At 32.7% G+C, this 24,194-nt stretch overlaps 1 protein-coding gene across 1 annotated transcript in view; it reads left to right on the top strand.

The window, feature by feature from the left end:
- LOC134723247 (integumentary mucin C.1-like) overlaps positions 1-16,760 on the top strand; it is a 71,339-nt gene extending 54,579 nt beyond the window's left edge. Inside the window, exon 4 of the mRNA XM_063586872.1 lies at positions 16,323-16,760. Within this exon, the coding sequence (XP_063442942.1) occupies positions 16,323-16,633 (311 nt within the window). The 3' untranslated portion in view covers positions 16,634-16,760. The remainder of the gene's footprint in view (positions 1-16,322) is intronic.
- Positions 16,761-24,194: the final 7,434 nt, after the last annotated feature.

Raw genomic sequence — 24,194 nt, 5'->3', positions numbered from 1 at the left:
AAACAACGTTTTCCAAAAGACAAAAAAAGTGAAATATATTTGGCATGGGTTCGAGTCCCGGTGAGGGAAGAACAAAACAATTGCGAAAGTAAATTTACAGATCTAACATTGTTGGGTTGATGTTAAGAAGAGTTGTATATACATATTGTTCACAGCTATGTAGCATATCATATATACATAATGTACACAGCCATATATCATCATCATTGCTGGTGGTCCGATTGATAAATCTGTTGTAGAGTTGTCACTGACTCAGAGTACTTATATATATATATGTATATTAGTCAAATGCGTTTTGTTTAAATATACTTTTTTGGTCTTTCGAAAATGTTGTTTGTGCTGTTTTTAGACCCTTCTACAACGAAATTCGTTTTACATGCACACGTATAAAAATTATGGTTTTTATCCAACGCAATCATAGGTTAGAACGTATTTTCAATTAAGACTCGTTTATATAAATTTATATATATATATTTACCACTCGTCTAAATATCAACCCAACGATGTTAGATCTGTGAATTTGCTTTCTCAATTTTTTTTGTTCTTCCCTTGCAGGGATTCGAACCCATGCTACTAACATATCGTGACACCTAATCGCCTGCACTGTAGCCGTCCAGCTAAACTACACGACCAACTGGGCTAATATATTATATATAAAATAACTTCTGTGACTGCATCCTACATTAATTTGTAGTATCCTTTACAAAAGATAATTCAGCTAATCTGTAACAATTAATCTATTTTCATGCCTTATATTTTATCTGCTGTAGTACACGCTAGATTCAAACTGACGAGGAAAGGTAACATCCGGCCATTTTTTTTATTTTCATAACGCCAATGTAGTTGAGGGGTATAGTGCTTCGAGCATAGTGCTAGGCGATTTAGTGCCATGATATCACAGTAGCATGAGTTCGAATCCCGGCCAGGGAAGAACAAAAAGTCTGCTTCCGGAAATGTACAGATCTAACATTGTTGGACTGGTGTTTAGACGAATAATATATATATATATAAAGAATGTATTTTCAGCCTTGTATCACCATCACTGCTGGTGATCCGATTGCTAACATCTGTTGTAGAGTCGTCACTGGTTCAGCCGTACTTATAATATAATTATTTATGTGACTGCATCTCACCTTAATTTGTAGGATTGTTTTCAATAGATAATTCAGCTGATCTGTTACATTTAATCCATCTTTCTGCCTTAAATATCATGTACTGTGATACGAAGCTATATTAAAACTGACGAGGAAAAGTTAACACCCGACCACCGAAACCTTTATTCTTATAAATCCGAAGTGGTCGATTGGTATAGAGCGTCGGGCATAGTGCTATGAGTTTTGGCGCCACTATATCTTAAAAGAATTAGTTCGAATCCCGGTCAGGGGAGAACAAAACAGATTTAACATTGTGTGGCTGTTGTTTATGCGAACTATATATACAGAATGGAATGCATTGTCAGCCTTGAATCACCATCACTGCTGGTGATCCGATGCATAAAACCTGTTGAAGAGTCGTCACTGGTTCTGTCGTACTAATAATATAAATATTTCTGTGACTGTATCTAACATTCATTTGTAGAATTCTTTACAATATATAATTCAGCTGATCTTTAACAAATATCCATCATTATGCCTTATATATCATTTACTGTATATGATATGAGTAACATGGTGTGTTAGTGGCCTCATACGATATATATTGGGTCAGTAACTTTCATATGGGTTGAGAGCGAATTTCATCTTACCGACTATTTTTACATGTATATAGATTAACAGTCTATCAAAGGGATTAAGTCTTCACTACTTAGTATTAAGAACCTGGTACTACTATTACACTTGTAATGATAGTGTTAGTAAGAACCTACTTCCATTTGTTTATACAAACATGTCAATAATAAAAACTTGTTACGTATAAATTTGATTTATGAATGTATTTCAATCGTTCATGATCAATCTTTTCGTCTGTTGAAACCTTTCAGAATTTTTGTTTTTGGTTTGAAAGGGAAGAAACTCCTTAATAACCCCATATGGTAACTAACCCTATATTGTAATTAACTTAATATTTAAAGACACCCTTCATAAATTGAATGTAGTCACTAGTGTAGTACTTTAACCACCATATCCCAATAAATCTACAGGAGGTACGATAATCATTATACACATGTAAGTGACTATAGATTGAACATTGTAAATACAACTACTTTATAAACCATGCCCTTTAAGGGAGATATAATAATATTATTAGATAATTATTTTTTCACGAACTGTATTTCATTTCATAAAGACCTTACTTGGAAATGTTACCGAGATAAATACAGATGAATAGCGCCCAAGTTAAATTCTGATGAAGACGCCAAGGGAAGAGAGGTTTTTTTCCAGAAATTTAGTTTAACTTTAAACTGTTAAAAAAATATGCCGCACTGCACTATAGTTTCACCTTTGACAAAAAAGAAAGTCACATGAGCTTTTCATTCTACAACACATTTTTTTACAGAGCATCATGATAAAAGTGGCACAGTATGTGCCTTTTTGGCAAACATGTTATTCGGCGGCGCTCAGTAGTCCTACGACGAAAATTGAAAAATGCGTCGGCCGACCTCAACTGAAAAATGGCGCGCTTTCGTAAAACGAATTGTAATGTACCGACAATAATACTATTGACTGTTGGCATATCTATTAGAGAAAAATATATAAGTTTACATCTTATTTTTATTTTCGAACATTTAAATAAAAGGAAATCTTAATAAAAACAATTATGACTGAACATAAAATTTCGAATTTTGATTTTCTGCACTGTAGGATTAATTGGCCATCTACTATAAAAACATTGTTGTGACGTCATTCTATTGTTTTACCTGTTCTTTATTTCTGTGATTGGACTATTATTTACCTGTAAGAAACCATCATGTTACCTTTAGATGTCCAATATTTTCCAAGAATAGCCCTTGTCGATCTTTCTTAAAAAATATTTGACAACTAAAGGTAGCATAACTTCTTCGTACAGGTAAATGATAGTTCACTCACTGAAAAAAAACCATTAATTACCCCTTTTGTTTTCAAACAAAAATAACAAAATAACAAATGACAATTACAAAAAACAACATTTTATTAAAGTCACCTTCCAATAGATTAATTTTGTCACTCATCAAAACGGTTTCTTGAGGGGAAAAATCACTTTCAAATATATTTTTGCCACTACTAATACTTACATCACAGCCATTTTCTCGTGTTCTTTTGGGTTGTCTCTTGCACTAATTCAATAAGTTGATTATGCTCGTTGTAAGTCTTGTTTTTGTTGCTTCTATGGATTTCTTTTTTCAAAAGATTTATCCTCGTCCGTCTTTAGGTTATTGAAATTGACCTCTGGTGTTGCCCTTATTCTTTCTAACATAATTTTCAACTACAATTAAAATGGAAAAGCAATTAAGTAATGCTTCTAAAATTTGATAGATCATGTTGCAGTACAAGAGCCATGAACAACATAAACCTTATCCTGTGTACAAATTGCGAATCTAGAACTTCCTTCATGAACTAGAGGACTTTAATAGTTTTTATAATTTTCAGGTTTCGGCTTCGAATTACAAGTTGTTGATTTTTTAACCGGATTTTTGTGACAAAAATGTAGGTTATTAAATTGGGGATGCTCGGCGGGCGGGCGGCAGGGCGGGCGGTCGGTCGGGCGGGCGGCAATCAAATGTTGTCCGTGCATTAACTCAAGAACCGTTCAACCAAAGCTTTTAAAATTTTAATATGTTGTTACTGACAACTAAATGAAGGTCAAGTTCAATAATGGCCATTTTGACTTTTACCGTTCAGGAGTTATGGTTCTTGAAAGATTGAAAAATGGCGTTTCCAGTCGTGTCCGTGCATTTACGCATGAACAGTTCTACCAAAGCTTCCCAAATTTTAATATGTTGTTACTGGTGACAAAATGGAGGTCAAGTTCTATAATGACGATTTTGACTTTTACCCTTCAGGAGTTATGATTCTTGAAAGATTGAAAAATGGCGTTGCCAGTCGTGTCCGTGCATTTACGCATGAACTGTTCTACCAAAGCTTCTCAAATTTTAATATGTTGTTACTGGTGACAAAATGGAGGTCAAGTTTAATAATGACGATTTTGACTTTTACCGTTCAGGAGTTATGGTTCTTAAAAGATTGAAAAATGGTGTTTCCAGTCGTGTTCGTACATTTTCTCATGAACCATTCAACCAAAGCTTTTCAAATTTTAATATGTTGTTACTGATGACAAAATAGAGGTCAAGTTCAATAATGACGATTTTGACTTTTACCGTTCAGGAGTTATGGTTCTTGAAAGATCGTAAAATGGTGTTTCCATTCACGTTGTTGCATTTACTCACAAACCATTCAATCTAAGCTTTTCAAATTTTAACATGTTGATACTGATGACAAAATAGAGGTCAAATTTGATATTGACAATTTTAACTTTCACCAATCATCAGTAATGGTTCTTGTGATATTGCCAGGACACAAATAAATGCTAATAAATCCGGTTTGCTGTCGTTGTGACAGCCTCTTGTTTAAGTCTGATATAATTGGTTAAATATGAATGTAATGCAATACTTCGCGTATGATCGTCGATGATTATGGGAAGCAGAAAAAAAGGAAGACATTACCGCATTTTATCTGTCAAACATACCAATTATGTGTCCGTTCGCAGTGATCGTTTTATATTTTCAAAAGGAAATGGACCCAAAATTTCGTTTTGGTAACATTTAAATAAGACACAAATAAACGAAAAAAGAGCGAGACGACCTTGCAGAAAGAATGGTAATAGAAAAGGGGGAAATGGGGGGTTGTGTATTCAGGTGGTTCCGTTTGTGTAAACAATTACAGTCTCTTGGAAATTTAAACAAAATAAGATAACTGAGTGCATGTTGTTATCTCTTCATATGTTCATATTAATTTTGAATTTGAATAAAATCGACTGCGGTGCACTCGATAAGGTTCAACAAGAACCTGTCCTCATTTTTTCTCATTCAACTAGTAAAATTTTTTAGAATAAGCAAGAAACAAATAACAGAGGGCTACATTTTGAAATATCATATAATATATCAAACTTGCCATTATTAAATGTAGCTGGTTTGACATTATCCTTTTGGAATCCACTGAAATAATAATGTATCTGCGGCTTCAGACCTGTCCAATATTTTACAGAATGGACTTTTTTCGGCTTATATCCCTAAGATAATTGGAACAAAAAAATGTTTATCCTTCGATTATCTTAAATCCTTATATCCTGTTCTTTCGAGGTATTGCCATCGAAATGCGTAAAGAACAGGGGTGTTCAAGCCAGAGCTAAAAATGTGTTCCCATTTTAATGTAGTGGTTTCATTTTTGTCGAGCCTTCGACTTTAGTCGAAAAAGCGAGACATAGCGATCCTACATTCCGTCGGCGTCGTCGTCGGCGGCGTCCACAAATATTCACTCTGTGGTTAAAGTTTTTGAAATTTTAATAACTTTCTTAAACTATCCTTGAATTGTACGAAACTTGGACAGAAGCTTGTTTATAATTATTAGAAAGTATCCAGAAGTAAATTTTGTAAAAATAAAATTCCATTTTTTTCCGTTTTTTACTTATAAATTGGACTTAGTTTTTTCTGCCAAGAAACATTACATTTACTCTGTGGTTAGAGTTTTTAAAATTTTAATAACTTTCTTAAACTATCCTGGAAATGTACAAAACTTGGCCAGAAGCTTGTTTATGATCAGGAGATAGTATACAGAAGTAAATTTTGTAAAAATAAAATTCCATTTTTCCCGTATTTTAGTTAAAAATGGACTTAGTTTTTTTCTGCCAGGAAACATTATATTTCACTCTGTGGTTAAAGTTTTTAGAATTTTAATAACTTTCTTAAACTATCCTTGAATTGTAAGAAACTTGGCCAGAAGCTTGTTTATCATCAGAAGATAGTATCCAGAAGTAAATTTTGTAAAAATAAAATTCCATTTTTCCCGTATTTTTTACTAAAAAAATGGACTTAGTTTTTTTCTGCCAGGAAACATTATATTTCACTCTGTGGTTAAAGTTTTTAGAATTTTAATAACTTTCTTAAACTATCCTTGAATTGTAAGAAACTTGGCCAGAAGCTTGTTTATCATCAGAAGATTGTATCCAGAAGTAAATTTTGTAAAAATAAAATTTCATTTTCCCCGTATTTTACTTATAAATGGACTTAGTTTTTCTTCCAGTTAACATTACATACAGTCTGCAGTTGAAGTATTTAAAACATTTTCAAGATTCTTAAATTAGCCTGGATTTTTACCAAACATGGACAGAAGCTTCTGACAATCAAAAGATAGTATCTAGAGGAATAATTTTATTTTGGATTCATCATTTTGGATGAGTGTGTGATTAACAGCAAAAGTAGGCGAGACACTGGGTTTCGCGGAACCCTTACAATTTTTTTTATAGGTTTTCCTTGCATGGACAGTAGATTAAGAAATTGGAAGAGTTTCTGTTTTTAAAGTAAATTTTCATTCAAATGTCATGAAAATGTGAATAACAACCATCTGATTTCTTTACACGTTGTAGATGAATATCTGATTTGCCTGGTCGTTAAAAAAAATACGATGGAATTTTTATAAAAATTGAATTGTAGTAGAGCAATATTTCAAAAATATGAATTTACAACCTGTGTTTCAACGTAAATTAATATCTTTTTACTTCCTCTTCTCTTAACACAAAGTATTGATTTTAGGCACAATCAAACAATTTCAAAAAAATGGTATTGTGTTTTTTCGAAGAAAAAGTCATATTTTGTCACATTTTTTATTTTTTCAAAAACCTATCTCTTCTTATCAGTTTCTTTTGAATTATTTTTGCTTACTTAGTATTGTTTCAAAACAAAAACATATTTATTCATCATTCAGAATTTTTACCTAATTTGATAAGTATTGTTTTAACGGTATAAGGTGCCATTCACTCCCTTCAAAATAGAATTATCTCAACTGATGGAGTTATGGTCTTGTTCAATTACATCCTCATGATTGGGTACCTGTTTGTCTTTTTCATTTTTAGCCATGGCGTTGTCAGTTTGTTTTAGATTTATGAGTTTGACTGTCCCTTGGTATCTTTCGTCCCTCTTTTAGACTTTCATTGTATTTGAATATGGAGTATACTGAGATATTCAAGAAGGTAAACCGGCAGGATTGAAATTTTTCAATGAAGCCTATAATGTCTCTGTTTATTATAGAAAGAGATAAACTGTAAAAGGCAATAGTGTTCAGCAAAAAACGGTCTACAAATAATTCAACATTTTCCATTGACCCCTTAAGGTTGCAGTCTTGTAATTGACTGATCCATAGTCTTACATGCAAAACAGCTGATCTTTGAAAATAAAAAAATAAAAAATGCTACATAGAAAAAAAATTTCATGTTCATATCATGTATGTACTAATGTGAAATTGTGGTTAAATAAAAAAAAAAGGGGGGGGGGGGGGGGGGTCTTGCACAAAGAATAAAAGTTACGCAATCCTGAAGTCAAAATTTGTTTTTTCTACTTTCTGTTTGCTATTTTTATCAGGCCGCACCACTTCCATTAAACATGATATCCTTCCACTTTCCTGGATTGATATCCACATGCTAGATTTTTTTAAGTCTATATATGTTTCAATTCAGCATAAACCTATAATCAAACAGATAAAATTGAGGTCAGAAAAAAATGCACTATTTGGTTTCCCTCCATGTTTTGACATGCACCGGAAACTGGAGTTATAATACAAGACTGGTACCTATAACAATAATGACATGTCTTAAAAAAATTATTCATTTACTTAGTTTCATTAAATTTGGAAATCAGTCATGTCTACTAAATGATCTGTAAATCTCATTCTGGTCTATCTTTGTGAATGCTTTCCTATTATTTGGATACTGTGGAGTTAGAAGAGTATTCTTATCTATTATTTTTATTTTTTTCCTCCTGTTTAAATGAACCACATTCAATAGTTTACCCCTCCCCCTTTTTTCAATGAAATCTACCCAAGTGGGCCTCTTGTTTAAGTCAAAATTGAAAATCCACTCAAACATTTTTCATATTGAAGGACTTGCTACAATACAACTATCTGGACACAAGAAAGACCATACCTTTCTCTTTTTTGACTATACTGGTCTTTATACATACCGACTATATCATGGTTTTTAGACTGTACTTGACCCACCAATGCATATAAAATTTTAAATAAAATTCAAGAAAAAACAAAATGAATACTCAAGTTGGTGTTACAACGATTTTTCATAGCTGAAATTTGTTCAATATAATCTTTTTTGTTACAATATAATCTTTTTTGTTAGTTCATGGTCCCATGTTATGTTGGTTATCGTGTTTTTATGTATTTTTAAAAGATTTCAAATTTTCGTATGTTTATTTGATATGGGTTATTTTCTTTTTATATATTTCAAAAATTAAGAACACAGTCTGAATTTGGACAAGTAGTTATCTGGAAAATGTTTGAATTAGAAAGTCCTTCACGATTAGATTCTAGTAGTTAAAAAAGGCAATACATGGCTTTAAATTTTTAAAACTGTATCGTGTGACAGATAAAAAGTACTGAATCACTTCCTTTACTGTAAAGAGTAGACGTTGCTTCTTACGTTCTGTTATAAGACTTAATGATGGAAACTGCCAGCAATGTGTTGTAGAGTATGGACCGTTTGTTGAACATTTTGTGAACCAATGCAATGCTGATGCTGATGCCTCATGTGCACTTTCCCTACCTTCCTTTAGCTTATCACTCACAACTTACCACCGAGAGGTGGTATGGCATTGCTTACATGTATTGATGATAACAAAAAAGCAAAAAAAAAAATAGTGACCTTGCAGTTGAAGATTTTAAAAATATGACCCATGTTTTTCTCTAGCGCACACAGTAGCAGACATTTTATTAACCTCTACGACATGAAAAGGTCAATAAAGTTGTCTGTTGAAAAGGAAAGCCGCACAAAGAGTACACCTTCAACCAAAGTGTATCAGATTATTGAAGGAAGAAGGACTTCTGACTGGAAGAAGTTTCTTTCTGTTAAAGAAAACAAACAGACTCTCCCTTATTTCTTTGGTAGTTTTTCTTCTTCAAAACTATGCCAAATCCACTATCATTCCACCTTATAGTGAGCTTTACTCAGCTTGAACGATTGTAAATCCGAAATTGTCGAAGTTATTTCACACAATAATGTTAATGACTGTCGTAACTGGCTTAGCACTCACCAAGTGTCAATACTCGTATGCTAATTAATGTCTTATACTTTGACATGAAGTTAACAGAAATGGAAAAGAGTGACAGAATAATCATACGGAACTCTGATACGGGTGTGATTGTACTGTGTGTTCACTACTGCAAAAATAATGACACATGCATGAACGTTGCAGGTGCAGTTGGATGTGTACGGATTGATAGTTTAGTCTCAGATGTATGATTTATTAGTTGTTGGTGGCTTTGAACTAGCTGTCAATTAAGCTTTTTCAACTGTTTTTTAATGTTCGTCCTTATGTTGTACTGTTATACCACTGTCCCAGGTTGGGGGAAAGGGTTGGGATCCCGCTAACATGTACAACCCCGCAACATTGTTTATGTATGTGCCTGTCCTAAGCCAGGGAACCTGTAATTCAGTAGTTGTCGTTTGTGTATGTGTTACATATTTGTTTTTCGTTTATTTATTTTTTATATAAATGATGCCGTTAGTTTTTCTCGTTAGAAGAATTTAAAGGATACACACGACTATTGTAGTTACAGAGCTTTGTGAGTACTGACGAAGATAAAGCCCCTGTTTGTGCAAGAATTTAGTTTCGAAGATGTATGATCTGAGGAATGATCGCTTTAAATCACTCCATCATGAGATGAATAAAATTCGTGTCAAGCTTGCTAACAGTAGGTTTATTTAGTTTACCTCTATGTGCAGCAGCAATTTTGACCGCATCACACGTTGCTTAACTCCCTGTTCCGTCACCTTTAGAATATGGTTTGCGAAAATTAATTATTTCATTACATCCCGTCTATTTTAAAGGGTATATGTCAGCAGAATTCTTGCAGGATCTTTCGTGTTCATGTAAGGGAAAATCTTCATGTGAAAAGTGTTTGTTCTCAACAAAACTTTACATCTACGGAACTTTGCTCCTTTCAAGGGTAAGAATTATGTAGAATCAGAAAATGCTTCTGGATGAAATCTGTTTTTTTATTATTTTGATTGGATTTTTTTAATTGTAACTGTTCTTCGAGGTAATTAGTGGTTTTTGGTTGCAATGAATTACATGCATGAGCTTTTCCAAAATAAACATTCGGGATAGAAAGCTTTATTTGAAAACAACATTTATCTTTTATTGCTGTGGTTGAATGTCACCTGGCAAAGTAACTACTGTAACTTTAACGGAATTTGTATTGATCTTGTATAATAGAACAACTGATTGAAAAACGCCAATTTTCAGAATTAATCGATTACAAAGTAATAAATTCTTTTTTTTTTACATTTTGAGATAATTCATTTCTAATTGATTTAAAATTTAACACTAAATGCTGCTGATATCTTACAATTTTGAAAATACAGAAAGAAAAAAAGATAACAGTATGTTGATCTTTGATCTTAATTTATGCAAAACTGTTACCACATTTCTTTTTGACGACATCGATATTCCAAAAGTACTCATTTTTCCGAATCAAATGATATATGATATAGCCATATAGTATATTTGACGATTATTTTTTTTAAATATTGGGTGTGGTCACCGTTCTATATAGTATTGTTGTATAAAAATAAAGATTTCTATACAATTTACCACAATGTTCAATTCTTCAAACAAAAAGTATTTAATATTTTCTAAAGGGTCATGACCTATATCGCTAAATAATTAGAGGTCGAAACTGGGCAAAAAACAAAATAATATTTGTTTCTGGTTTGCAGGCAATAACTTGAGTTTACAAGTTACAAATGTAATATATTCACAGTTAGCACAAGGTTTCATACCACTATAGAAAGGTTTGTTAGTCTTGTATGATTTTTAATTATAGTTTCTTGCGTATAATTCGGAGTTGAGTATGACGTCCATTATCACTGAACTAGTATACATATTTGTTTAGAAGCAAGCTGAGGGACGCCTTCGGGTGCTGGAGTTTCTCGCTATATTGAAGACCCATTGGTGTCCTTTGTCTGTTATCTGCCATATAGTCGGGTTGTTGACGCTTTAACACATTGCCCATTACCATTATCAATTTTATTACACTTATTTTGGTAGATATTGTCGTAGCTATATAGTAATTAAGGGCCAACAAAGGGTTAAAAACAATAATTTTTCATGTTTCAGAACAATCGTGTATTGGAGTATGAATGTCCAATAAATTTTACTACAAAATTCCATATTTCAACAGGAAAGTTGAGATTGATTTAAGGGGTTATGGTCCAAACCGTTTAATAAAAGGGGCTGGAAAAGGGGTCAAAAATTGGATTTTTATGATTTTTGCACATTTATTGAGAACTAAGTTTATATATTGCTATTTTAAAATTATGCTACAATGTGTTATACCATGAAATAAAGTTTGAGATTGATTAAAGGGTTATTATAAACCCTATCGATTTTGTTAAATGTGACCAGCACCAATACTTTGTATAAATTGTTTGTTTCTTTGTCAATTTCATTGGATTTAATCCAAAAATCTTCAGTTCTAGGGAGTCTATAATATGCTGAATTTAATTCAGTGTTTTGAATATGGATTTTAGTGTCTGTTTTGTATTGATCCATCTTAAGGTCCAAAGATCCAAAATTAAACTTTGTTTGATTTCATTAAATAATATAATATAAGCGTTCCTTGATATGCTGAATCTGAATGTGTATTTAGATTTTTCAACTTTGAGGCATGTCTTCAAATTAGTCGAAATGGTCCAAAAAGGAACGGTGAGCTTTTGTCATCACTTTGCGTCCGTCGTCGTCTGTCGTCGTCCGTCTGGTGTAAACTATTTCAAACATCTTCCCCTCTGAAACTACTGAGCCCATTCCTACCCAACTTAAACTAAATGATCCTTAGGGTATTTAAAACAACCATGGTCGGCATTTCTAAAAATAGAACATAGGGGTAAAATGTAGTAGTTAGCTTATATCTGAAAAACAATGCATTTAGAGCAAATCTGACGTAGTATAAGTGTTCATTAGGTGAAGTTCTATCAGCACTGAAACTTTCAGATGAATCTAACAACCCATTGTTGGGTTGCTGCCATTGAAATGGTAATTCAAAGGAAATTTTGCACTGTTTAGTCAAAAAAAAAATGTCTGCCATGACTATAAAAAGAACATAGGGGTTAAATGCAGTTTTTGGCTTATATCTCAAACACAAAAGAATTAAGAGCAAATCTGATGTGACGTAAAATAGTTAATTAGGTCAAGTTCTATCAACCATGAAATTTCCAAATAAATCTAACAACCCATTTTTGGGTTGCTGCCACTAGAATGGTAATTCAAACAATGCAGTCTTGATTTTTATCTTGAATAATATTTACGATAAAGATACACTGTAATCAGCAAAAATGTTGAGCAATGTACGATCTACAAATAGGTTTAAAGACCAAAATTGTCAATTGACCTCTTTAGGAGTTATTGCACGTTAAGGACAATTTTACACTTGCTTTAAAAAATCTTCTTCTCTGAAACTATTGAACCAATTCCAACCAAACTAAAGCTGGAAGATCCTTATGGTATCTTTGATAAAGTATGTGTTTAATTTTCTGTTTGGTAAAAAACGTGGCTGGCATGGCTAAAAATAGAACATATGGGTAAAATGTAGTTTTTCGGCTTATATCTCAAACTATAAGTTTTTAGGGCAAATCTTATGTGAGGTTCAATTGTTCATTAGGTCAAGTTATCTTGAATATTATTAAAGATAAAGATAACAGCAAAAATGTTCAGCAAAGTAAGATCTACAAATAGGTTTATATAGGGTCTTTACATCGGAACTAAACACATTATTCAAAAAACAGTTGTTATGACACGGGTTATGTTCTTCTCATATATGTTATGATGGTATGATACTAAACCCCTAACGGGAAGGGTTGTGCCTGATGTTTATATGATGAAATCATAATCTTTCAGTCAGTTTTATTGAAGTCTGGAGCTGTCAGTTAACTGCTAGAAGTCTGTTATTTGTGTATAATGGTCATTTTATTTATTTTCTTTGGTTACATCTTCTGACATTAGACTCCGACATCTCTTGAACTGAATTTTAATGTGCGTATTGTTATGCGTTTACTTTTCTCCATTGGCTAGAGGTATAGGGGAAGGGTTGAGATCTCACAAACATGTTTAACCCCGCCGCATGTTTGTGCCTGTGCCAAGTCAGGAGCCTCTGGCCTTTGTAAGTCTTGTATTATTTTAATTTTGGTTTCTTGTGTACAATTTGGAAATAAGTATGGCGTTCATTATGACTGAACTAGTACATATTTGTTACGGGGCCAGCTGGAAGACGCGTCCGGGTGCGGGAATTTCTCGCTACATTGAAGACCTGTTGGTGACCTTCTGTTGGTTTTTTCTTTGGTCGGGCTGTTGTCTCTTTGACACATTCCCCATTTCCATTCTCAATTTTATTATATGACCACAATTATCAAATGACCCCTTAAGCTGTTTAAAGACGACTTTTTCGTCTAATTTGCTTGATTAACAAAAATCTTCTCCTTTGAAATTGCTGAATCAATTTCAGCCAAACTTGGGCTGAATGAGTTTCAGAGTATCTAGTATATTTTTGTATTTTATTCCTTGTACGTCAAGAAACATTGCCACTATGGATAAAATGGAACATAGGGATACAATGCATTTTTTTTGGCTTTTGGCTTTTGAAGAAAACATGACCGATACAAAGAACATTTAAATGGAATTTTTAGCCACTCATGAAACATGTAATATATTGAAAAGCAAAAATAAGTATCGATGAAACATTTAAGCAAAAACATAATGATGACTCAGTCTGATTCAGGCTAGTGTGAGCCTCTTGTTTTATTTTAAGAAATTAATGGATCATATATTGAGGTTCCTTTGATATTCCGAGTTTAAGCGTGTATACAGATTTTATATTTGGGGCATGGTCGGCTCATATTTTGGTGCAAATATTTTTGAAAATCTTGTCGTCTGAAAGCACATAATCAGTTGCAATCTAAATAGCCGCTGTTACTGAGAACCGAACATGTGGGGTTAAATGTACCAGTCCTGTATTAATTGTGTAAAATCTTGAAAACTATGATATTTAGTAAAAACTCGATTGGGTCAATTTGCTCAAACTATCAAGATTTTCATACTTATCCGATGATTCCATTTAGGAATTATTGCATTTTTGTAGATTTTTACTGTACTTGTATTTCCACCGAATCACAGTACTTTGCTCCTAATCGTCAACATTATGCCATGATCAAATAATTTAATTTTGGATGTAACGCGTCTTCTGATTGGCTAAAATGCTACGCGCGTTTTTCAGTGTGCACCACATTTTTTATGTTATTTCTTCATAGACGGAAAAAATATTACAGTCATTCCTTAAATAAAAAACAAAACGGTACTGAGAAAAACTTAAAGGTTTCAACAGACTAAGAAATTGATGAAGAATGATATAAATTCATAAAAAAAACACCTCAAGCTAACAAGTTGTTACTGTTGGCATCTGTTTTTGTATGATCAATGGAAGTAGTTTCTTAATGCTAACGGTATTGTAGACTTGCTCATTTTAAAAAGGTCACTAAGCTAAATATACATGGATCTACAATCTGTCGATACCTGTAACTTGGCATTGCACAAGGTCATGGTTTTCTCTGTCTATGAAGAAATAGCATAAACAAGAACTGTCTTTAAAAAAGATATCCGACGTATTTAAATTTAAGTATATGTTTAAAACTATCATTTCGATAACCTTCAGAAGCACAATGACTTAATGATGCAGGACCTCTTTAATAAAATCTCCATCTGAATGTAACTACAAGAAATTCTTTACTACGCCTGGTTATATTAAGGCAATAATATATAAGAATATTATGATGATACCTAAATAATTTATTTGTAAAAAAATCCAGTGCAAATAGCAAGAAACAAATATACATAGAATTTTAATGTGCGTATTGTTATGCGTTTACTTTTCTCTTTGGTTAGAGGTATAGGGGGAGGGTTGAGATCTCACAAACATGTTTAACCCCGCCGCATTTTTGCGCCTGTCCCAAGTCAGGAGCCTCTGGCCTTTGTTAGTCTTGTATTATTTTAATTTTAGTTTCTTGTGTACAATTTGGAAATTAGTATGGCGTTCATTATCACTGAACTAGTATATAATTGTTTAGATGCCAGCTGAAGAACGCCTCCGGGTGCGGGAATTTCTCGCTACATTGAAGACCTGTTGGTGACCTTCTGCTGTTGTTTTTTTTTGGTCGGGTTGTTGTCTCTTTGACACATTCCCCATTTCCATTCTCAATTTTATTTACTACTGTTTCCATTAAACTTAATGCATGGTTAAGAAAGCTAGAAACTATTGGAATTATAAGTAGTATCTTTCTGTTAACATTCACCAAAACCCCGCGGAAATCCCACATGCGTAGGTGCGTTCTAAAAGTCATGTACGTTTGTACAACAAAGTTTACATTAAAAATTATATAATTGTCCCGAATAAACAGCTGTCATGGATGCAAAGAGCTTTTATTTTAATACAAATATAAATCTTTGTAAGATCTAGTTTAAATATTTATAGTTTTTCAATTGCTTTCGATCACGATATAATTTTCGAGACGTTTTTTCAAACACAACCAAATCACCCACCATGACAGCATTTTGTCCAATCACAGAAAGGATTTTCGAGCATGCGTATTCTGTTGTTTTTTTCTCCTATGTACAGTGTAAATACAAGTTTTTACCTTTTAACCTTATTATTTTGTTTTACTCAAACTAAGTACATATTAAAGCCTAACAATTTTATTTATTATTTATTTTATAAATAACTACGCATTTAAAAAAAATTAACCTAAAACTAGGATATTTTTAATATGGTGACCCTGCAAATAGGGTGGACTTCCGAAGAAGAAGAAGAAGTTGCCATAGTTGAGCGTCTTTAAGTTCAAAGGGCACAAACCGAAACTATACCGACTACGTCAGAAAAATGTATATACGAAATAATCGATGTTACTTTTCAAATATACTGTAAACATGTGCTGGGTGTACTCACCTTCTCAATCACTTAAACATTTGATAAGAATCAACAACAAGAATGGCGTGAATAAAACAATTATGATTGAACGAGTAAAATTTAAACTATAGGTTGACATCAACGGTGTTATCGATATTCAAACTAGATATTCTTTCACAGGTACAACAATAATAACGACACCGACGACGACAACGACAACAACAAGCACATCAAAAGCACCAACAACAGCATCAATATCAACGACAAAAATAAAAACAACAAACGCACCAACAACAACATCAACATCATCATCAACAGTAACACCAACGTCTTCACCAACGCATTCAACAACCCCCAATACATGTCGTATATTTTTTAAAGAGAAGCCTTGTGCTTTGAACTACCTCACTTTAGCTGAAATAGTTGTATTTGTTATAGCGTCATTTTGTGTAGTTGGATATTTTATAATCAGAAATCGAAAGCATCAATAGATATCTGGCAAAGAAACAAAAAGAAACAATTACAAAGTGCATGGAATGAATAACATGTAGTGAATAGACATGTAAAGAAATTCGAACCAACTGCAACAATATGATTTCAAAATTTGTTATTTGTAATTGAGACATGAGTTATTATTTGAAAAGTTGTAAACAAATCGATTTGATAATCAAATTCATCTGTTCACTGTGCTTAAATGATTAAAAGTCATAAACGAAGTAACGAAGGGTACTACATGTATCTTCAAATGAAAAACAGATCAATTTCCAATAAAGTTGATTTATTTGAAGAAGAAAAAATTGTTTATCCAAATTGAATGTTATCATTTCAGTTTAGTTTCTTTCCATTTGATAGGTCAAGTATCTATGCATTATGAAAAAGGATCCTTAATGTGTTACTTTGCAAAAATGATTCCCTCTTTTGTTGGTCTAGCTATGAATTTTTTTGTAAATTAAATAGTCGGTCCAATCATTATTGGCTTCATCTATGATTCCAAAAGATCCTTAAATTGTTTGTTATTGTTTCTGTGAAGTTTGGTCAAGTAAGGTCCTCATATATGATTATGCACGATTCTTCATTTAGATTGTTCGGCGATTTTTAATTCATAGAAAATTAGAGAAAAGGGCAAACACGTGTAGCCTGTCCCCAAATGTAGGATTGTGTTTTCGATAATTAAGATTCTTCAAGAAAAAAGTATATTAGATACACTGACAGAAAAAAAATGGGGATACCCAAATCCTAGTGCAATATTCCAAGTTCAGTCGTATCAGTATGTTCATAGATCTCCGTTAAAATAATGCATCCAAGCAAGTTTGATATAGTATTTTTTTCCGAATGCATTCATTCATTTCTTAATTTCCTCTATCAAGAGATTCAATGAACAACATATATGTTAACAAATTAAATTACAAATTACTGAAAGTTGACTTGTTTAATTGAATCTTTATTTATCGATATTTTTAATTTCGTAGCCATATATCGAACACAAAAACCTCTCGAGAGTGTTTTGACAACTCTTTGTCAACCTCTTCCAAGGTTTCACCAGTATGGAATAGACCTTCTGAAAACTCCACATAACGTGTCAAAAAGCCGAATACTTTGCTTTTTTTTTACCAGACAAAACACTTACTGAATCACAACCTGTATTGGCGCTAAATCCTGACAGTTTTCTACAAACATTCTCACCAAATTTGCACCCATTGATTGCACATTTAATAATCTGCATTGGGATGATGTATCTGTCAGACTTACAATGTTAGAATTGATATGCAACTGTGAAAATAGTAAGCCAATACTTCCACAACAGTTTCAGAAGGTTTTTTAACAATGGAGTCGTTACCTTTATCAGCTGCATGTTTTTACATTTAATTAAAAAACATTTTTTTTATCGGCTTCTTCCTGTTTGATTAAAAGCTAAAACGATTCTACGCTATTTCATTTTCAACATATATTTTGTGGCACATACTTCCATTTGATACAAATAAATCAATACATTCAAGTGTAAATCTATAGGATTTTTAACTCTTTTCAAAACAAAAGAATTCAACAAAAGCAACTTTGTTTCCCCCAACTAACAAAAAATTCTTCCATTCACAAGAACACGATTGTGATGGTTTAGAACTTATCGTAATGATTTGCCATCTCAAGGACCTGCTGTTATAATTTCCTTACGAATATTGTGCGATACTATACAGTGACAAAATCAATGCGGGACCACTTTTAGAAACTAAAAGGATGGTTTTAAAAATAACAATTGCCAAATCGAAAAAAGTGCTTGGTATCCTAGTAATGGTTTGAATAACTGCCATGTCATCAAATATCCACATGCATTCCTAAGGAATGAGCCTTTTCTAAAAGATCACTCACGACAGGTTTTAATTTTTCATTACATGTGTACCATCAAAGTGTGCAAGAGACATTGGAAGAGAACTAATTCAAACTGGAGAACCTATCGCAAAACCGACTATCTTGTCTGGGCTATGACAAGCAGGCGACATTTCTTTTCACCTGCTCTCAATGTTTTGTTGTTCTTATCAGCCATTAACTGCTTGCCTTTTATTTCCTTTTTTAAAAATGTAAGCAATGATTTTCTTTTGAGGGTTTTGAAGATAACGGTTGACTTTTGAATAAGCCGTTCCGTAATGAAAATTTCTAAAGCAAATTTTCCCTTTTCATTCGCGTAAAGAAGGTCGCACATTAATTCCGAAGAAGCAACAGAACCCGAGGACAAGCCATATGACTGCTCAGATGTTATAATGGAATTGGCCAGCTTTGCAGTGTCTGAAACAATTTCAAAACGTCACTTTTGTCTCGCTTATTGTGTTTTTCTGAGTTCTTTTTGGGCGGATGTTTTAGGGTTAACCATTCCTACCGAGTCTCGACATTTTAATGATATTGAAGCGCTTTCATGTGCATTTTATTTTAGCAACCAACGTTTATCAGAATCTTTATTTAAACTGAAACCAACAAAGCCATTGTTGTCTGTATCTCTAAGAAACCTAAGAAAGTAAAAAGTACAGCTGACTATTTGACGTTCGTTCAAAGCGATGTTTGTAGATTGAATGACTTAACAATCTTAAGTCATTCACTTCATAGCTAAAACACAAAATGTTATCAAGCACACCTTTATTGAGTTCGAAAAAGTGCAGCTTTACTGAACACAAAAAAAAATACCTTAATTTGTAATTGTCTTATAAATATTTCGTTACACATTCACTTTATAAAATAATTTGTCTCACAAAAACATCATAAATCGACAATTTTAATAGTTTGTTTTCAGTTGCAAATTGATAATGTTTATGTGTGAATACATTGTACATGTTGTATACTGAATCAAAGACGGTAATTTGATGATTTCCGGTATTTCACGAGTGTTTGCACGTACATATATTTTATTAAATAATTCATATTTTTGACGATATATAGATACTGCAAATGATTTAAACATTGCATAATGATTATTTCTCAAGTTTAATTAGCTTAAACGGGTAATTAAGTCTTTCCACTTTTCTGTGGAAAGACTTATTGTTTTTCTTCTGATTATTAAGTCTTTCCACTTTTCTGTGGAAAGACTTATTGTTTTTGTTCTGATTATTATTATTTTTTTTATTTTTTTCTTCCGCCAAATTTTGTTCTTGCGCAAAATGTTTGTTTCGCAATATGTCGCTTAGATATTTCTCATATGGTATCGTATAGTTTATGCGCTTTTAAATTTCACCCTGCTAAGGCGAACCATTTTCTATGTAAGAGTTATCTCCCTTTTCACTGTTTATCCTCTGTGTGCATCTCCTTCGTAACAAAACAAGAAAGCGACAAAATTCTTTTTACAAATTATTCGTTACATCCTCAGTAATTTTTGGCGTATTTGGATCGAAGCGATTCGATGAAATTTTATAGGAGTTATCTACCTTTACAAAATAAATTTGTCGGTATGTTTATTTAACTCATAAACAGTTAACCGTATAACCCTGGAATGTTTTTATTTGAGTCCCCTAGGTCCTAACTTAGAAAATGAGGTCAAGGTCAAAGGTCAAGGTCAAGTTCTCAATTGTGACTTTTGCTTGTTTTTGCATTTTTTCTGACACTTTGAAAGATACATATTAAAGAACAAGTTCAAAATGTCAGCTTTATAGTAATGAAGATATGCTACATTTAGTCTTATACAATTAAATGGCATCTTATAGGAGTTGTTGCCCCTGAAATGTCTTGATATGAGGTTATTTGATTATAACTTCAATTAAGTTCATTATAAAGACATTTGACCTCATACAAAAGGTTAAGTGACAAATGACCTTGAAAAATGGCTACCGGAAGTGACCTTTAGAAAACCGGAAGTAGCTTTTTTTTGCAATTTGTTCACCTAAAAGTACCCAGAATCCATATATTTTGTCATATAGATACTTAAAACAGATAACTGAAGACTTAAAATGACTTCCAACAAACCGGAAGTGGCCAATTATCTCCCATTCTACATACAAAAGTATATAGAAACTATATATTTTTGGAATCAGTGTGAAAGAAGCTATCATATGAGACAGGATGTGACATTCATTTTACCGGAAGTAGCATATTATCTCCCTTATATCACTCAAAAAGATAATTAAACCATCATTTATCGCATCAGTATGAAGAAACTACCTTCTTATCCAAATTTCTTTGTTGTGGAAAGACTTTCAATTGTTCTCTGAACAATTGGTTTTTAATTATTTTTATTTTTTTTTTCTTCCGCCAAATTTTGTTCTTGCGATAAATGTTTGTTTCGCAATATGTCGCTTAGAAATTTCTCATATGGTATCGTATAGTTTATGCGCTTTTGAATTTCACCCTGCTAAGCTGAACCATTTTCTATGTAAGAGTTATCTCCCTTTTCACTGTTTACACTCTGTGTGAATCTCCTTCGTAACAAAACAAGATAGCGACAAAATTCTTTTTACAAATTGTTCGTTACATCCTCAGTAATTTTTGGCGTATTTGGATCGGAGCGATTCGATGAAATTTTATAGGAGTTATCTACCTTTACAAAATAAATTTGTAGGTATGTTTATTTAACTCATAAACAGTTAACCGTATAACTCTGGAATGTTTTTATTTGAGTCCCCTGGGTCCTAACTTAGAAAATTAGGTCAAGGTCAAAGGTCAAGGTCAAGTTCTCAATTGTGACATTTGCTTGTTTTTGCATTTTTTCTGACACTAGGAGAGATACATTTAAAAGAACAAGTGCAAAATGTCTGCTTAATTGTAATGAAGATATGGTACATTTAGTCTTATACAAATAAATGGCATCTTATAGGAGTTGTTGCCCCTGAAATGTCTTGATATGAGGTTATTTGATTATAACTTCAATAAGGTTCATTATAAAGACATTTCACATCATACAAAAGGTTAAGTGACAAATGTTCTTGAAAAATGGCTACCGGAAGTGACCTATAGAAAACCGGAAGTAGCCTTTTTTGCAATTTTTTCACCTAAAAGTACCCAGAATCCATATATTTTGTCATATAGATACATAAAACAGATTACTGAAGACTAAAAATGACTTCCAACAAACCGGAAGTGGCCAATTATCTCCCATTCTACATACAAAAGTATATAGAAACTATATATTTTTAGAATCAGTGTGAAAGAAGCTATCATATGAGACCGGATGAGACATACATTTTACCGGAAGTAGCATAATATCTCCCTTATACCACTCAAAAAGATAATCAAACCATCATTTATCGCATCAGTATGAAAAACTATCTTCTTATGAAAATTTCTTTGGTGTGGAAAGACTTTCAATTGTTCTCTGAACAATTGGTTTTTAATTGTATGACGAATTTCTTAATGAAAGGAGAAAATATGCCTTAATTTGAACCCTGAAAATCGGATTGTTTGTAATGTAAAAAACTTTTTGTTTAAACAAAAAAAAATTCCGAGTTGCATTTAATATGATAAGTTTTGTATCTGTTTTAGTTGTTTAAACCTATACTTTTTTTTTTTTTAATCGCTTTATATAAAAAAATTAATTAAAAATTACTGAGTCGTGATTGCTTAATCAGGTGACCATTGGCAGGGACGTTTTTGATCCTCTTTTGGAAACTTTTTTTAGTCTAACACCTTGTATTTTATCCATAAGATAATGAAGTTGAATTCTATAAAAAAAAAAAATCGCGGTACCCTGGGGTGTAACACAAACTCCTTAGCTAGCGCGCTTTTGAGAACTAGCTGATGGACTATGAGGGCTTAAATAACCATGTTAGTTGGGTCAAAGCATGCTAACTTATAATGAAAACAATTGTCTTCATGATTGCTAGTAGCGCATCTGATTGGTAAATTGTCCTTTTTATAATATTATACAACCGCAAAATTGTTTTACTTCGTATAATGCTATGATGTTGTCGCCGTCGTCTACGTCGTCGTCGTCGTTGTCGTCCGTTGGTTTCCGGACAATAACTTGAAAATTGTATATGAAGGTTCAGTACTACAAATGTAAGATTGGGATTAAATGGGAAAGGAGGATGGTATTAGCAGGTTATGAATTAGGGACCAAAAAGGGCACTAAACAAGCATTTTTGCAGTTTCCGAAACTAAGTCTCTAGGATGTGTTAAGGGAAGTTCGCTGTTAGTTTCAAAATAAATAGCTTTACATACCACTTGTATATATTAATAGTGGATTAATTGAGGAATCTAAAAAACAAAAAAATATATTGGAGTTATTGTGCTTATTTTCGAGATATTAGCCATTAGAAATGTTTGCAGGAAAATGTTCTCTCTTGATATTTCATAGCTTTATCATTGAGCAGTTCTTAAAAACTATAAAAAAATAAAGTTTATAACATTTTTACAAATGGTTTATAATTAGACATGTACAAGAATTATAAAAAGAAAAATGGGGTCAATGGCAATTTTTTTAAGGCATTCAAATGGGTAAAACCAGAGGATTTAGAAAATCTGACAAATATGGAAAAAATGACTCTAAGGAAGGAGCGGGATTTTTTCCCAATATTTGTGGAAGGTTCATAATTTTTTTGAAACGTTTTAAGAAGAAATCTTCAATTGCACAGTATTGCGCCATAGATTTTTAAGATCTTTGATCACATTTATTTTGTGAGAGAAACCTATATTATGTCAAAAATTTATCAGAATCCAAATTCAGACAATATCAAGCTTGAATATCGTGTTCAAACTAGCCCCAACTGTTCATGGTCCGACCTTTGCGGTTTGCAGCAAAGCACTTTGTAATATGTATTTGGTTACATCTTCTGACATCAGACTCGGACTTCTCTTGAACTGAATTTTAATGTGCGTATTGTTATGCTTTTACTTTTCTACACTGGTTAGAGGTATAGGGGGAGGGTTGAGATCTCACAAACATGTTTAACCCCGCCGCATTTTTGCGCCTGTCCCAAGTCAGGAGCCTCTGGCCTTTGTTAGTCTTGTATTATTTAAATTTTAGTTTCTTGTGTACAATTTGGAAATTAGTATGGCGTTCATTATCACTGAACTAGTATATATTTGTTTAGGGGCCAGCTGAAGGACGCCTCCGGGTGCGGGAATTTCTCGCTACATTGAAGACCTGTTGGTGACCTTCTGCTGTTGTGTTTTTTTTATTTTGGTCGGGTTGTTGTCTCTTTGACACATTCCCCATTTCCATTCTCAATTTTATTCATTACTAAAATGGTCAGTTGCTTCTTAGTATGAATAATTGAAGTTAGTTTTCTCAAGCAATTGTTGGCCTTGGTCTTTTGTGACAAAGGGCATTATGAACAAATTTGAGGTACCGACTGTATGGATTTCCAAACTATTTGAACAACAACAACTGTAATAATACTGTTATAACTATTCTTTGTCAGGGAGCTACCATTTCATTTTTATTAGGAAGGGTTAGGATGAAAAATTGTCTTCTGCATATTTGTTTTAGTTGTAATCTCTGCCCTGCCTTTTTATGTTTCAATCTATTCTAAAAGAAATCAAAATATCACAATATGTAAATTGATTATTCAAACACGTCACACTATATTTAGCACAATGTAAAATAAGTATATCTTCAAAATTTGAATAAGGAATATGTTT

Source organism: Mytilus trossulus, chromosome 6 (genome assembly GCF_036588685.1).
Source record: "Mytilus trossulus isolate FHL-02 chromosome 6, PNRI_Mtr1.1.1.hap1, whole genome shotgun sequence".
NCBI classification, from domain to species: Eukaryota; Metazoa; Mollusca; class Bivalvia; order Mytilida; family Mytilidae; genus Mytilus; species Mytilus trossulus.
Note: the sequence above shows the minus strand (reverse complement) of the source record. Positions and strands in the feature narration are given on the sequence as shown.